This window comes from Bufo gargarizans, chromosome 6 (genome assembly GCF_014858855.1).
Source record: "Bufo gargarizans isolate SCDJY-AF-19 chromosome 6, ASM1485885v1, whole genome shotgun sequence".
Classification (NCBI taxonomy): domain Eukaryota; kingdom Metazoa; phylum Chordata; class Amphibia; order Anura; family Bufonidae; genus Bufo; species Bufo gargarizans.
Window position 1 is genome coordinate 387,488,206 of NC_058085.1, and position 17,291 is coordinate 387,505,496.

The 17,291-nt window shown below is 49.5% G+C and overlaps 1 protein-coding gene across 1 annotated transcript; it reads left to right on the forward strand.

The window, feature by feature from the left end:
* The first annotated feature begins 2,456 nt into the window (after positions 1-2,456).
* On the forward strand, positions 2,457-17,291 carry PGAM1 (phosphoglycerate mutase 1). Its single transcript, XM_044297976.1, has 4 exons — positions 2,457-2,637; positions 7,811-8,085; positions 10,531-10,711; positions 15,021-17,291. The coding sequence occupies exons 1-4, from the start codon at positions 2,499-2,501 to the stop codon at positions 15,188-15,190; spliced, it is 765 nt and encodes a 254-aa protein (XP_044153911.1). The 5' UTR covers positions 2,457-2,498; the 3' UTR covers positions 15,191-17,291.

Here is a 17,291-nt window from a genome sequence, read left to right on the forward strand (position 1 = left end):
TACCACCCTACTCGTGCTCTCCACAGTGCTGCACCTCCATACATCTCCTCCCTCATCTCCATCTACCACCCTACTCGTGCTCTCCACAGTGCTGCACCTCCATACATCTCCTCCCTCATCTCCATCTACCACCCTACTCGTGCTCTCCACAGTGCTGCACCTCCATACATCTCCTCCCTCATCTCCATCTACCACCCTACTCGTGCTCTCCACAGTGCTGCACCTCCATACATCTCCTCCCTCATCTCCATCTACCACCCTACTCGTGCTCTCCACAGTGCTGCACCTCCATACATCTCCTCCCTCATCTCCATCTACCACCCTACTCGTGCTCTCCACAGTGCTGCACCTCCATACATCTCCTCCCTCATCTCCATCTACCACCCTACTCGTGCTCTCCACAGTGCTGCACCTCCATACATCTCCTCCCTCATCTCCATCTACCACCCTACTCGTGCTCTCCACAGTGCTGCACCTCCATACATCTCCTCCCTCATCTCCATCTACCACCCTACTCGTGCTCTCCACAGTGCTGCACCTCCATACATCTCCTCCCTCATCTCCATCTACCACCCTACTCGTGCTCTCCACAGTGCTGCACCTCCATACATCTCCTCCCTCATCTCCATCTACCACCCTACTCGTGCTCTCCACAGTGCTGCACCTCCATACATCTCCTCCCTCATCTCCATCTACCACCCTACTCGTGCTCTCCACAGTGCTGCACCTCCATACATCTCCTCCCTCATCTCCATCTACCACCCTACTCGTGCTCTCCACAGTGCTGCACCTCCATACATCTCCTCCCTCATCTCCATCTACCACCCTACTCCTGCTCTCCACAGTGCTGCACCTCCATACATCTCCTCCCTCATCTCCATCTACCACCCTACTCGTGCTCTCCACAGTGCTGCACCTCCATACATCTCCTCCCTCATCTCCATCTACCACCCTACTCGTGCTCTCCACAGTGCTGCACCTCCATACATCTCCTCCCTCATCTCCATCTACCACCCTACTCGTGCTCTCCACAGTGCTGCACCTCCATACATCTCCTCCCTCATCTCCATCTACCACCCTACTCCTGCTCTCCACAGTGCTGCACCTCCATACATCTCCTCCCTCATCTCCATCTACCACCCTACTCGTGCTCTCCACAGTGCTGCATCTCCATACATCTCCTCCCTCGTCTCCATCTACCACCCTACTCGTGCTCTCCACAGTGCTGCACCTCCATACATCTCCTCCCTCATCTCCGTCTACCACCCTACTCGTGCTCTCCGTTCTGTTAGCGACCTAAGATTAATAACCTCCATAATTCGTACCTCTCACTCCCGTCTTCAAGACTTTTCTCGAGCTGCACCTACTTTCTGGAATACTCTTCCCTGGAATACTAGGTCAATCCACAACTTCTCCACCTTCAAACGTGCCTTAAAAACACATCTTGTCAGGCAGGCTTCCTAAACTGACTATTCCCCGACTAAACCTCCCCCCACCAACTCCTCTGGCCTGAACTTGATCCTCTAGTAGTCCCAAACCCAAAGCAGATCGGCCGGCACCACTCCTGTCAGTTCAATAATGGCTTAAATCCTACTAATCAACTACCTTATGTGTCACCCCCAATTCCTCATAGATTGTAAGCTCTTGCGAGCAGGGCCCTGACTCCTAGTGTTTCAGTTGCATATCATCCAGTTATTTTTGTTTTGTATATGAACCCTATGAACTTGTAAAGCGCCGCGGAATATGGTGGCGCTATATAAATAAATTGTATTATTATTATTTATTAGTAGCAAGGAGGAATCTCATACCTCTTTGGTTACAGAAGGGAGAATTACCGCCTCCTACTGGCAATACTGGGTAGGTTGACAGTTTACCAGCCAGGTGGCGACCCTAGTTGGAATCCAGGCTAATTAATGGGTCACAGTGCAGCAATGAGACACAATTCACCAAACGACCCCGTCCTCATTGCTGGTGAGACACCTTTTTACCTCATCGAACGTGTATGTTCCCATAAATCACCACTAGGGGGCTGCGCAGCCACTGTTCAGTCACAGGAGCCCCATGATACACTCATGAAGGTCACGTCTTCCTGCTGCTGGTACGTGCCTTACGTGCCACAGAGGACAAGCTCAGCCAACATCCAGCAGCACCTGCTGATACCGCTGCAGCCATCTTTTTGAAGGGCAACCTTCTTATCTTCATGTCTATAAACATTCATTTCGCACCCGAGAAGCCCCACATACTATTCCCAGTCGGCCTTCGTTAACCTTGAGTTCTAACTACCGCCAGAACTCTCTAAGTATCCCTATAATCAATTTCCCCAAAACAAATATGGCTAACCGTTGAGTTCCCTGCGTTTGAAGTACGCTTTGTACGCAGGCGCACTCAAGTCTGTGAAGCGCACACGTCACGATTCCACGCCCATTTCTTAAACGGTGAGTGCGCAGGCGCAGTCCTCACTCTGTTCCGCAGTCTGACAGCCGGGGAGAGCAGGAGACATGGCAGCTTACAAGATCGTCCTTATCCGCCATGGGGAGAGCACCTGGAACCAGGAGAACAGATTCTGCGGCTGGTTTGACGCTGACTTAAGTGACACAGGAGTGGAGGAGGCCAAGAAGGGCGGCGAGGCACTGAAAGGTAATAGCCCTTAAAGTGGGTGTAGGTGCAGATGAAGGAATGCACAAAATGTTATTGATTGGTTGATTATTTAAAGGAAAGGGTTAATATATGTGTGTATGCACACGTATGTAGTGTGCACCGCCGCCTTTTGGGGGATTGCAGTCATATATTGAGCATGAAGTGTTTGCACGCCGTGTATTGGGTAGTCATGGCGCCCTGATCTCCATTATAACGTATTCCGCCATCATCAGATGCTACATGACCTCAGTAGAGTTTGTGACTGCATTGGAGTTCCGTTCAGCACAAGCAAGCAGCTCTACTGCCAAGGGCGCAGCGCCCCGGGGACTCCGCTCTTCTCACTGCATCCTCTTTCATTAGGATTTGGCAGGGACTCTGGGTCCTGGTCCTCGGCCAGTATCATGTAGTCATGGGTTACAAGATGAATTCTGGCGGAGGGACTCTTTAAGGTGGGGTGTTTGATCAGGTCTAGTCGAGGGATACGCATGTACACTCATGTTTATGGAGAGAGCCTGATTGGATTTAAAGGGGGTTTTCCAGGAGTCGTTAGGATGGCCGATCGATGAGTGATCAGCAGGATGGAAGAGCTGGAATACTAAGGGCTCGTGCACACGATGGGATGTATTTTGCGGTCTGCAAAACACAGATCTGCGGAAAAAAAACGGATGACATCTGTGTGACGTCCTTGTTGCATCCATTTTTTTGTGTGTGGATACATTGTAACAATGACTGTCCGAAAACCGAAAAGAATAGGATATGTTCTATTTTTTATATTTTTTTTGCATTGCAGAATGGACATACGGACACGGAATGCACACGGAGTCGTTTCCATTTTTCTTCATTTTCCATGTTCGTGTGCATGAGCCCTAATGCTGATTCTGTGCTGTGCGCCAGTCCTAACGAGCAGAAAGAATAGAAGTGTTTTCCGAGAATCCGCCATTGATTGCCTGTCCAGGGACGGGTGACCGGTGATTGATTGGCGGGAGGCCAGGCGCTGTGCTGCAGGACCAGGAGCCCCTGTGCCTGGGTGGGGCCTGAGTTGGGGCCCTGTCATCCTGCTGATCAATGGGGATCAGTCTCCTGCCACTCAGACATTGATCGCCCATCCTGGGGTTTCGAGTCCTGATGGCCACCTCGGTCAGGCCATCAGTGTCGGACCCTTTGATAGTGTTCTATCTTTACGGTGTGCGCATAGGGTGGAATCGGCTGCAGAAATCCAAAGCCCCATTCACACCACCGTGTCCGTATTGCGGTTTGCAAACCACGGATCTGCACCATACAGGCACCTTCCGTGTACAATCCGCATAAGCAATACGGACAAGAATAGGACGGGTTCTGTCATTTGCAGAATGAATGGACACACGGATGACATCCGAGCTCTGTCCGATTTTTCCGCAGACCCATTGAAATGAATGGGTCCATGGGCATTCCACAAGAAATGCGGATTGGACACGTTCAAAATACTGTCGTGTGCATGAGGCCCAAGGCTGAGCGTTGCCTTTCTGCTGCAGATCCACACGGATTCAGCCCCATTGTGGGTGTTTTTTACTTGTGGGTTCTCCGTGCACAGCGCAATACAGGTTCTACCAGCTGAGTAGATGAGATCTTTAAAATCTTATGCACCCGGTGCTGAAATGGACCTGCGTTATGTCAGTTTGTGCAGATTTGCATTGCAAAGGGCGAGATCTGGACCAAGTCTGCATCAACATCCGCAATAGAATCTGCAAGTAACACGTGCTGAAATGCAGCGAAGACAGCACTAAAATCCCCGTAATCTGCCCTGCCGTGTGCACGTACCCTCATCTGCATGCGGCCGCCCACCGCTCTTTCACATGCTTCCCCCCCCCCCCCATGATGTGCATGTGGGTGAACTGCAGAATGGCTTTGAAACCAATTTTGTACAGTTTTTGGAACAGAAAATGCTCCAGAATCAATGTGTAAGATTCTCCGTGTGAACATCCCTTTAGTTCCCTGTGATAAGCGCCACCTGATGGCTCCGACAGCCGCTTATCTCCGTTCAAAGCAGTGCAGTCTGGGATCTCGTATCACGTATGGGCAGCTTCGGCCGTGGGGTGTGCGCGCTGGAGGATTTCTCTTTGACTCATTTCCTTTGCCGTTATTACGTAATCTCTGTCTTATTTCCTCCGTGTCGTGAAACGCTCCATTCCCTGTACGAAGGAGGGAAGAAAATGATTCATTCTCCTTCCCCGCCATTGCTCAGTGTCTGCCGGACGATGAATCATCAAGTCAGATACAAGTGCGGCGGGATCTTGGCCAGGGGAGAAATGTCGCTGGATGCTGCAGGGTCCAAAGCAGGGGATTTTTTATATTTAAATTTTTTTTTTTGCAATGAGTATGGCTGATCACTTAGCTTTCCCGGGTTCCCAAAGAAGACCCTTGGCCATCCATCCTCTGCATAGCTTAAAGGGGTATTCCCCTCCCGATAAGTGATGTAATATTTCTAGGATATGCCATCATGTTATGTTCGGTTGGCTTTCAACCTTGGGGGCCCCTACCGATCCCCAGAATGAAGTGGGGGGCGTTAAGTCAGAGCTGCAGCCCCTTCATTCTTGGTGGCGGTCCCATAGCTGTAATGGTGGCCCTACGGCCCCTAGCGTCGCACAGCTTGCTCTCTATCCCTCCAAGGGCCCGTTCGCGCTGCGGAATTTGCCATTGGAATTTTGGTGCAGCTTTTCGCCCCCACTTTCCACTGGCGGCTGCTTGGTGTCCGCCTCCCGTTTTTTTTTCCGCAGTTCAAAGCCGCGACTGCGCCAAGAAGGGACATGTGCCCTATTGATGCTGTGCCCAGACAGATGCAGCTGGAAGCCATGGTGGGTACCCACCTGCGGTTTAGCTCCTTTCAGTGAGGCTATACTGGAAACGGGTCAGGGATATTCAAAGTGAGAAACCACAGCGGATTCTGCCGCGTCAAAATCCACAGTATGAACATGTCCCAAGACATTCAGGATTCCGGGAAAGCTGGGTGACTTCCCCTGTGGTGGCTGTAAGGGTGGCCATAGGGGGTGCAGAGAGTGTAGCTAAACCAGGTCCAAGAGCCGGAGGGGGCCCAGATGGTCTCTTTCCGGTGGACCAGTACTGTAAATGAAGCACGGTAGTTGGGGGGGCCCTGTTAAAAGTTTTTGCATTGGGACCCTGGAGCTACAAACTGTGCTTCTGGCGGCCATGTTGCTGGACATCCAGGTTCTCCAGGAACAGATAGAACTGAGAAGAGGACGACTATTAATATCACATCTGCACTGCAGCCGAGTGAGTGACGGCACAGATAAGAGCGGCCACGGAACATAGCGCGCTCCTGGCTCTGCTGCATCCTCTGGGCTGATGAGTTTTGACCTTTGTCTTGTTTTGCTGTGTATTAGTGAAAAACACCTTCTGTGGCTGAATGTGGGTGAACCTGAAATGTGCGGGAGGTGGTCTGTGATTGGAGATAATAGGACACGTCGTGTCCAAGGGCAGTTGTGCAGAATTTACTCTGGATTGTAGCGGTTTTGACCTTGTAGAAGCGCGACCTGAAAGCGTCCTGCGTCACCGAGTCTGAATGCAGATCAGATGAACATGCACTATGTATGGGCGACGTCCAAGGCCAGGATCCATAGGACAGGGACCATAGCGCACCGTGGGCCCATGCGGTGACACTTACCTTATACATGGGTATTCACCCCATGCAGGCCTTATTTTAAAGGGGTATTCTGGGTTTTAACAATTGATTCCCTAACCCTAGCACGTCAGATTGGGGGTGGGGGGGGTCTAGCATCCTTAAACCCCAGCGATCAGCTATATAGCGGTTGTTAGGGAATGTGATGGGAGCGGCACTGCAGTAACCAGCTGATTGGCAGGGGTGCGGGGTGTCTGAGCCCAACTGATCAGATATTGATGGCTTATCAGGTATTAAATTCTGGACATCCCCTGTAAAGATGGTTATGAATTTTTAATCTTGTCCGTTCTGCAGTTCTCTAGGCTCAGGGAGTGTGTCCTTTCTGCTGCAGCTCTCCCTGTCATAGCTCAAGGGGCATGTCCTTTATCAGGAGGTGTCCTTTCTGCTTTAAAGGGGTTGTCCGGGTCCAGAGCTGAACCCGGACATACCCTTATTTTCACCCAGGCAGCCCCCCTGATGTTGGCATCGGAGCATCTCTTGCTCAGATGTGCTCCCTTGCCCTTGCTAAATCGCGCAGGGCAAGGTCTCTCCTGTTTTCAATAACACACTGCCGGGCGGAAACTTCAGTTACGTCACCGGCTCTGATGGGCGGGCTTTAGCGCTGCCCTAGCTGTTTTACTGGCTAGGGCAGCGCTAAATCCCGCCCATCAGTGCCGGTGACATCACCGGGCTTCCTGGTAGCCCCATGGAGAGCCTCGGTATGTCACCGGATCTAAAAAAAATGCCTTTGCCCTGTGCGATTTAGCCGGGGTGAAAATGGAGGGATGTCCGGGTTCAGCTCTGAACCCGGACAACCCCTTTAAGGCCTCATACACACGACCATATCCATTTTGCGGTCCACAAGCCATAGATCTGCAAAATACATATACTGTCCGTGTACACGTCTCGGATCTTTTCACTCCCTTAGATAGAACTAGATATTCTTGTCCACAAAACGGACAAGAATAACACACAATCTATATTTTGCAGAAAGGCTACACTAATGTGGACAGCACACAGATGACATGGGACACAGACCCAAAATACGGTCGTGCGCATGAGCCCTGTCACAGCTTCAGTAGGTGCGGCTGGTGGCAGCTGACAGATGGAACTGAGCATGTGCGTCCCCCTCAGCAACCTTACTGAGGTGGACAGAGAAGTAAGGAAAAGAACAGACAGTAGGTGGCGCTATACAGATACACTTTGTTTTTTATTACTTCTGTAATTGCCTGTTTTCATATCTAGATGCTGGTTTGAATAATGTAGGGACAACACCTTTAACACGAGACCAGATTTATATTCGCATGCATCAGGCTTGTTGCAGAAAACGTTCTTTACGTCTTAATTGGGTTATTTTTTTTGCGCCGTGTGCATGGATTTCTGCACGCCACATTAAGATGAATTGGAAACTTTCCAAAATTTCTGCAACAAATCCACTACGAGTGAATATACGGATAACTGGACGATCTCCTGTAGATCCATAGATGATATTCAATGGCTTCCAACGCTTTTGTCTGACAGATGCCGGCTATCAGTTTGATATCTGCTTCACATCCGTGCTGAAGAGGGCCATACGCACCTTGTGGCTGGCGCTGGACGGCACTGACCAGATGTGGGTGAAGGTGGTGAGGACCTGGAGGCTGAACGAGAGGCACTACGGCGGGCTGACCGGACTGAACAAGGCGGAGACGGCGGCCAAGCACGGAGAGGAGCAGGTGAAGATCTGGAGGCGGTCGTACGATATCCCTCCACCCTCCATGGATGCCGACCATGATTATTATAGCATCATCAGCAAGGTAAGGAGTGAGAAGTGTCGGAGTCCTCCTGAGTCAGGCCTAAAGTAGACAAACCGCCAGAATATAGGAAAATAAACTCAAACTGCAAGTGTATCAGTATGTACATGATTATTAAAGGGGTTGTCCGGCTTAGGAGAAGACAACCCCTATTGTCCTAACCTGTGCCCCATAAATCGCCTGTCTGCAGTCCTGCCGTGCCGAGCCACTGCCCGTCCTGACCGCTTCTTCTTCCGTGTCTTATTGTCCAGAGTTGTGGGACTAAGCTACTGAAAAGCAGGACCCTAGACAGGGGAATGTTGTTGGGCAGGGGTTAGGACAATAGGGGTTGTCTTCTCCCCTTTAACGTCATGTGTAGAAGGGCTCGTCGTACAAACCTGCTCAAAAGTAAAAAGGTTGAATTACCGAAATATGTGATTGTCTACATCAGGGATGCTCAACCTGCGGCCCTCCAGCTGTTGTAAAACTACTACTCATGCTCGGCTGTAGGCTGATAGCTGTAGGCTTTCTGGGCATGCTGGGAGTTGTAGTTTTGCAACAGCTGGAGGGCCGCAGGTTGAGCATCCCTGGTCTACATCTTTGGAAACAGACCCCCAAAGCCTGTATTAAGATGCATTTACACAGCCCAAGAATCGGGCAGATTATTTGGAACGACCGTCCTTGCAGCCGGTCTTTCTCGACAATCTGGCCATGTAAATGTGCTGCCGATCACCGGGTGGACGAGCGAAACGCTCGTTCATTGGGTGATCCTGTTGTTCATGCAGGCACCACTGATCATGGCTTCTGGGCAGCAGATTGTGTGGTCTAAACAGAGATCTGCTGCTCAGAAACCATGATTCTGTATGGGGAGGAGGGATCGCTATAGCCCCGTCCTCATACTATGGAGGTGATCTCCTTCACTGAACGAGCAGCTGACTGTCGGGAGGGAATGTTTCAGTCGGCCTGTGGAAATCCAGTTTTAGACAGGCAGATCAGCAGTAGCTTGCTAGCTAGCGGAGGACACCGCTGCTATTACATGCAGTGATCTCCTCAGCATGGCGAGGAGCTATCGCTATGCCATCACTCGTCCCTATGCTGTCTAGTGGTTTGCCGGCGGCAAACGCTGCTTTTTAAGCATGCCTTAAAATCAGAATTGCCTGATGAACGAGCGTTTGCTTGGTTATCAGGCAGCGGGCAGTAGAATTACACTGCCAGATGATCGCTAATGCGCTTTAGCGATTATCTGCCGAGATATCGGCCAGACTTATACAGCCTTAAAGGGGTTATCCGATACTAACAAATGCTACCCCATATGCCGGGCCCCTCACACTGATTCTACTTACCTGGCTCCCCGTTCTGCTCCTGGACCCTGCACAGCCACTGCTGCTTCTCCCCGTGGGGGGTGGGGGAGCTGCCAATGGCAGGTGGTGACGGGGACGAGTCTCCCTATAGTATCGCAGGTGACACTAAGGAGGCTCGTCATCGCCTGCCATTGGCTGCTCCCCCCTACCGACAAGGGATGTTTTCATCTGCGCACTGGGAGAAGCAGCAGTGGCTGTGCAGGGACCAGGAGCGGAACGGGGAGCCAAGAAGGTAGAATCAGTGTGAGGGGCCCAGCATATGGGGGAGCATTTGTTAGTGGAGGATAACCCCTTTAACTTTACATGCAGAGGGTCACAACTTAACCGCCTCATGGATACACAGCTGGGGGTTTGTTACAATGTGCGCACACAGGAGAAGAGTCTAGATAAGAAACCTATTAGAATAATAAATTAAAATAAATACTAAGTGTTCCAAACCCTCTCCATTCCAGCGCTGCTGCTTCGCCCTGGCTTTGCTTTCCTGACTGCAGAGGTGACTTGCCTGTATTGTGCATGTGACCGCTGCAGCCAGTCACTGACTGCAACAGTCTCCTGCTGTATACCACTGAGACCAGTAATCGGCAAATCATTGTCGAAGCAGCGGCACTTGGACCGGCAGGGTTCAAGGTAGTAGGTATAACATTTTTATTTTTTTAATTCTGATTTATTCTCTGCCTTAAAAAATAAATAATTGACAACCCCTTTAAAAGAGCTATGCTGCTTTAGGCACTGCCATAAGCGGGGAGAACTAGATAAAGTTAGGGGTGCAGGCTCCCGATTACCCCAAACTCCCTAGTGCCATTTGGGAAAGGCTTCTGCAGTGTGCGTGCCGTTTCTGAGCTAGTGATCAGGCAGAGTGCTCACTGAATGTTGTGTAATACCGCCACATGGTCCCACAGCTGGACACCAGACCGCACTGGAGAGGTCTTACCATGTATGCACCGTTTAGACCGACCCTGCACTGTGCAGCCTTGTGATTAGATCTATCCGAGTAAATAATGGCCGCCTCTATGCCTCAGCCTGTTATTCCTGTGTATTGATTTCTGCAGTCTCTGCTTTCTCCAGTGAGAGACTCATTGATTTTATAATTTTTTTTTCCTTCCCTCAGGATCGTCGCTACGCTGACTTGACAGAAGACCAGCTACCAAGCTGTGAGAGTCTGAAGGACACCATCGCCAGAGCCCTGCCATTTTGGAATGATGAAATCGTCCCAGTGATCAAGGAGGGGAAGAGAGTCCTGATTGTAGCTCATGGAAACAGTCTTAGAGGGATCGTCAAGCACCTTGAAGGTAAGTTGCTGCCTTAGTTTACCCTTGCATGCGCCACCACATACAGTAACGTAAGGTGCGCCGTAAGGAGTATGGGGCGGGCACACTGCATGGACCAGCTGCGTAATACAGCCAGCACCCGGTTTCAATGACTGGGATCGGCAGTGTTGCTGATCCCCCGTCATATAACCCCTCAGATGCTGTGGTCAACTGTGACCACGGCATCTGTAGTATCTTTCCCGGGACCCGAACTTCTGTTCTCTGTGATAGCTTTCAGTATTAGGAAGACTCGAGGGTACCACGGCAATACATTCCTGTGAAGCCCCGCCTGTGGCAAGGCTCCATAGGAACATAGCAAACCTCCCATAGACTGCAATGGTAAATTATTCCAGGCCATGGGAGAAGTGATCAGAGGATCGCATGTTTAAGTCCACTAGGGGGGCTTAAAATAAAGTGGGGAAAAAAAGTTTAAAAAATATATAAATTCAAATCGCCCCCCCCCCCTTTCCCTAGTTTACCAATAATAAATAAACCAAACACTGCTGTGTCTCAAAATGCCGAAAATGTTTCTCGTGCGGTGAATGCCGGAGCAGAAAAAAAAAAAAATCACATTTCTCCATTTTTTTTTTTGCTCACCTTATCCCCCCAGAAAATTAAATAAAAGTTTATAGAAAGTTTTTACAAATAAGAAAAAACAAGCCCTCATACAGCCGTGTAGACGGAAATATAAGAAAGTTATGGCTGTCAGAAAATGGTGATTCAAAGAAACTATTTAAAGTAAAACAAAATAAAACCTATACAAATATAGCATTGCTGTAATCATACCGACCCACAGAATAAGGTTACCATGTCACTTTTAGCGCACAGTGAACGCTGTAATATCAAAACCCCAAAAACCTTGGCAGACTTTTTTTTTTTTTTTTTTTTTTTTTTTTTTCCACCCAGTTTCACCCCATAAACAATTTCTAGTTTTCCAGTACAAGCAATGGTAAAATAAACAGTGCCATTTAAAAAGCTCAACTTGTCCCGAAAAAAAAACAAGCCCTTGTACGACGAAAGAAAAGGGAAAAATAAATAATGGCTCTTGGAAGGCGGGGAAGGAAAAATTAAAAACAGGCCCAAAAGGGTTAAGAGTGCGTTCTCAGCAGATTGCCAGATGTGCGGCCGTGAGAACGTTCCCCTAGATCCGAGCCTGTAGTGAACCACAGATCTAATCGGAAGGAATGGGGTCGTATTGCAGTTCACACACGGCGCTTGATCAGGATTGGTGTTTCAGGGGAAACCGGCAGTGAACCGGCTGCTGGCATCAGACCCCAACCTTTTAGACGTGCATTGACCTGTCTAACTGAGATGCCATGCCGCTGATCCCACCATTCACCGTCCTTTTACTTTGATGCAGAGTCTTCCATGAACATCAAACGCAGAGATGCAGCGCAAGTTGTTTCAAGCAAATCCGTCAATCTGCTTAGCTCAGAGCTTTCCAAAGCACGCTGCCGAGTAGTAAATGTGGCTGACAAAGACCTTCGGCTACCAGGGGTTTATGTAGCAGTTTTTGTTCACATGGCCTTTGTGGAGATCAGGCGCATTCAAGTGAATGGTATTGACCTGCAATATCAAACTCGGCCACTAGATGATGTGTGGCGCTGTGCTTGCTATACTAAGAAATAACTGCAGTGCTGATCCGAACACAGCAGGGGGTACTAGGAGTCAGCCCTCCCCACCGATCAGATATAGATGACCTATATTTCATCCATTAAATCCTACAAACCCCTTTAAAAACAGTTGAATTGCCTCTTCTATCACAGTTTTTCTTTAGGAAGGCTTTGATAATACATAAGACGTCTCTGATCAATCTGAACCAGGTCCAGAGCCGCTCCAGACGCAGAAGAAATCATATTGGATCCATCTGACTAAAGCAGATCACCTTCTATACTGCGTCTGCGGTCACCACTAGGGGGAGCTTGAGAGCTGCATATTGTCAAAAGGGTATTTCCATCAGGGACGCTGATAGCAAATCTCTAGAATACTCCATAAATGTCAGATAGAGGCGGCTTTCACCTCTAGGACTCGCTCCTATCTACAGAACGGGACCCCAAAGTTAAGAGAAAGCAAGTTGCGCATGCGTGGCAACCCCCTGTTCACATCTATGGGCGTTACAGAAATAGCAGTGAGTGGAGAGGACGCAGCATGCGTAGTGCACACTCCATTCACTTCGGAGTCCCTGTTCTGGAGATAGGAACGGATCTGGCATTGATTGTATATCCTTGCGACATGCCCTAAATGTCCCAGATCAGAATACCCCTTTAAAGGGCTTGCTCTGAACCCGGACATACCCCCATTTTCACCCCGGCAGCACCCCTGACTTGAGCATCGGAGCAGTTCATGCTCCGATGCTCTCCTTTGCCTTGCGCTAAATCGCGCAGGGCAAAGGCATTTTTAGGAGATCCGGTGACGTACCGGGGCTTTCCATGGGGCTGCCAGGAAGCCCGGTGAGGTCACCCGCACTGATAGGCGGGCTTTAGTGCTGCCCTACCCAGTAAAACGGCTAGTGCAGCGCTAAAGCCCGCCCATCAGAGCCGGTGACGTCACCGAACACACTAGCCTCAGGGGGGCTTCCTGGGTGAAAATAACGGTATGTCCGGGTTCAGCTCTGAACCCGGACAACCCCTTTAAAATATTATGTATCTTACATTGTATTATAGTGCAAAGCTGCATTCACAGTTCTTCAGTCTTCAGAGCTGTAATCTTCCAGCATTGCTTGCTTGCTTCAGCACACAGTTTACTCTCATAAATTGCTTTCCGGGAGAGTCAGGCTTTACACCGGGCACTGTACGTTAATCTGACATTGGAAAAACTAACTGTTCCTCTGTATCATTTTGGGCTCTGCTAAGGCTCTGTTCACACCTGCATTGGCGCCTCTGTCCACTTGGAGCCTATGCCACAGATTCTGTTGATCTTTGATACGTTAAAGGGATTTTCCAGGATTTTTATATTGATGGCCTATCCTTAGGATAGCCCGTCAATATGAGATCGGCTCCGGTGAGCACCATGGCCTCCTCGCATCTTGCCAAGCACAGCGCCGTACATAGTATAGTGGCTGTGCTTGGTATTGCAGTCCAGGTCCATTCACTTTAATAAGCTGTGTCTATGTGAGCAATGGACGCAGTGTTCCAGGAAGAGGGCTAAGGGGCACATTTATTAAGACCGACGTTGGCCTCTACATATCTTTGGCGCTTCTAAATGTAAGACCGCTTCCTTGCTTCCCTTACATTTAGACTATTTTCTACAACTAAAACAGGCTTACAAAATAATAAATGAGACAGGCCTGCCAGCCCATCCCCACCTACGCCACGGCCCCTTTTTTTAGACCTGGCGTGAGTGGGGAAGAACTCGCAGATTCTGCTGCAATATGGCGTGCGATAGAATCTGCGTAAGATATACACTTCAAAAGTGGCATTTATCTGTTTGTAAATGATCCCCTAAGCACAGACGGAGCGCCGCAGCCTCTTCATACCGTTGATTGGCAGAGGTCTTGAGTCGGACCCCTCTGCGATAGGCCATCGGTATCATAATCCCGGAGAACCCCTGTAACATAGCACTACACGCATTGTACAATGGACAGACACCTCAGGGGGACATAACGCACAAGTCAGTGGGGTGCTGGTTTTAAAACTGGTCCATTACAGGCTGAAAGCGTAAAAGGCATGATTTATAATCAACACTGCATGGCCAACACCCGCGACAATTTATAGTGCAAGGTGTGTCGTTTTTGGCCATGCACCACCCTTCCATAATGTGTGAAAGCAGACTTATAAAGGGGTGGCCATAAGGCAGTGCTGAATACAGACCAAGGGGGTCATTTATTAGGACCGCCGTTTTAGACTTCAGTCTTAATAACCCCTATAGCTGGCGGTGGATCCGTCAAAGCTATGAAGAGGCGCCGGCTTCTACATAGCTTTGACGTATCCAGCAGCGGTCTAAACGTAAGCCAGCTTTCTTGCTGTTTTACATCTAGACCATTTTCTACGCCTAAAACAGGTGTAGAAAATGACAAATGAAATGGGCCTAAACCTGACGTGAGCGGGGGAAAAGTTGCAGATTGCAGTACAAATAACCATTGCACCGCCATCTGCACCAGAAATACGCCTAATATAGGCGTATTTCTGATCGTAAATGACCCCCTTATTGACTGTTTCCATTGATGATCTGCAGGACCCTGTATTAGACGCCCACCATGTATGTAGTCCTTTCTTGCGGTCATCCATTGTAGAGAATTGCTCTTATATTCGCCTGTCTGAGATTTCGCACGGCTTTTTCCTTTCCCTCACAGGTATGTCTGAGGAAGCAATCATGGAGCTGAACCTCCCCACCGGCATCCCTATCGTCTACGAGCTCGACAAGAACCTGAAGCCCATCAAACCCATGCAGTTTCTAGGAGACGAAGAAACGGTGCGCAAAGCCATGGAAGCCGTGGCCGCCCAAGGAAAAGCCAAGAAGTAAACGGTCCTTGCCAGAAGACGGCGTCATCCATCCCTTTTTTATTTTATTTAGTTCACTTTTTAAAGCCGACACTTGACAGCTAGGGATTCAAAAATACCGCTATATCTGAAGTAGTGCGCCCCTAGCAAACCGTTCGCGTCTCCAGCACCGCCCTCGCAGCTGGAGCCGACTTTAGTGTGTTGCTTGTGCATTTCATTCCAGTGTCCTTGGCTATTATGTGTATAGTTTGATAGAACGTGTGGTCGCCGCGCAGTCCAGTCACACATCACTTAACTGTCCAAGACGATGGGGGTAGTAGTTCCCTTCTGTAGTCTTCTGTTACGGTTGATAAGGGCACTTACTGCGCAGCGCTCCCATGCGGGTTCTGTTGTACTTTTTCCAAGTTAGCGTCACTTTTATTCCATTTCGAATGCACTTGCGATATTCCTCTGTGGCCAGTCACATTCATAGCATGGTGTGCGTTTTAAATACTGATGATGCATCTTGGGCATTTACACCAAAATTCGGGATTTTCTTTGTTATTTCAGCCCCAAATTTGCTGAGACGTAAGAGTTTGTCCCCTAAAAAGAATTTACTAATTTGATAAAAGCCCTTGAGTCGATCTCTGCTGTCCAGTTAACGCAGGGATGCCCAACCTGCAGCTCTTCAGCTGTTGCAAAACTACAACTCCCAGCATGCATGGACAGTCTACATTTATCAGGGCATGCTGGGAGTTGTAGTTTTGCAACAGTTGGAGGGCCGCAGATTGGGCATCCCTGAGTTAACGGAAATTCACTTTGGCCATTTCCTGTTCTAAAGAGGTTTTCCCTCGTCATCATTGATGGCATGGCGTTAGGATACGTCCCTAATGCCAGAAAGGTGCAGGTTTCCCTCTCTGGAAACTGCTCCTATTTTCCAGATGGGGCCCCTAAAGTGATGGGAGAGCAGCAACACATGTGCGTTCACCCCTATGGGAGCCAAGAATAGCCTTGCCCCTCTATTCACTGCTATGGGACTTCCGAAAACAGCTTGAGCGCTCCCATAGCAGTGAATGGAGAGGACGCTGCGCATGCTCGGTGCTTTCTCCTTCACCTTGATGGCCCGGTTCTGGAGATAGGAGCCGATCCCCAAGGTGGGACCCTCACCTGACATTTGTAGCATCTCCTAGCGATATGCCAGAAATGTTGAGATGTGACAACCCCTTTAAGGACGCTCGGATGCGGGTATCGGCTGCATGTTGCTCCTGAACCTGTGCCATTCCCGATCTCGCATGTACTGGGGTTCATGGAAACCTCGTCCAACCAGGATGGTGTTAAAGGGCCAGTCCCACCTTAGTGTTGTGATGGTGTCGGACCACGACATTCACAGAAACAAAAGGGACAGGTTCCTTCGAACTGTGCTCCATTCAGGTGCCCCTTCACAGCTCCACTGAGGATTATGGAAGGTCCAGGCAGTCGGACCCCCAGTGATCCCGGATGGGGTATCCTGGCCATTTGCTATCCCTATCTTGGGAATGCCACTCTAACTGTCTCTAGGCAAGATGGACGGCGAGCAGTGTTGCATCTCCCAGCTTTCCCCAGACTCCTGAATGATGTAGCGATGCTCCCTCGGCTGCTATGTGCCGGCATAGGTGTATTTGCCGTTCAGGACTCCAGGAAAGCTGAATGATTATCTCTTTCTGAGCTGATTGCATTTCCAGATATCAAGCGAGACTCGAGGGCTTCTCAAGAGCGTCTCCTCCTTATAGGTGCAGGTTCAGACGGTCAGTACACCCGTTTCGGTGCAGCTTTTTAATCTAGGACCAATCCTTTTCTGCCAGTACGTTCCAGATAGCAATGTTGCGGTCACCTCAGGTGTAATACTGCAGGTAGTAGCGGACACATGGCCTGTATTTTCGAGTCCCTGTGGCCCCATTAGTCACTCATGTTAACGGTAAAGTACATCCCGATACTGTGGCTATTTATTGTGCTTCGCGTCTCCTCTGTGGGTATTAGAGATCAATGCTCTCTACCGATACGGCCCGGCCAGGTCCTGGCGCTTGTCTCACGGTGGTCACTTTTTTCCTTTTTGTAGAGATTTCTGTTATTTAAACCATGACAATAAAGGAGTGATGTGCAATTAC

Excerpts from the sequence above, each read along its gene's own strand:
- PGAM1 (XM_044297976.1), top strand. The coding sequence starts at position 2,499 with ATGGCAGCTTACAAGATCGTCCTTATCCGCCATGGGGAGAGCACCTGG. Across the intron at positions 8,086-10,530 it reads ATTATAGCATCATCAGCAAG|GATCGTCGCTACGCTGACTT; the intron begins GTAAGGAGTGAG and ends TCCTTCCCTCAG. Across the intron at positions 10,712-15,020 it reads GATCGTCAAGCACCTTGAAG|GTATGTCTGAGGAAGCAATC; the intron begins GTAAGTTGCTGC and ends TTTCCCTCACAG.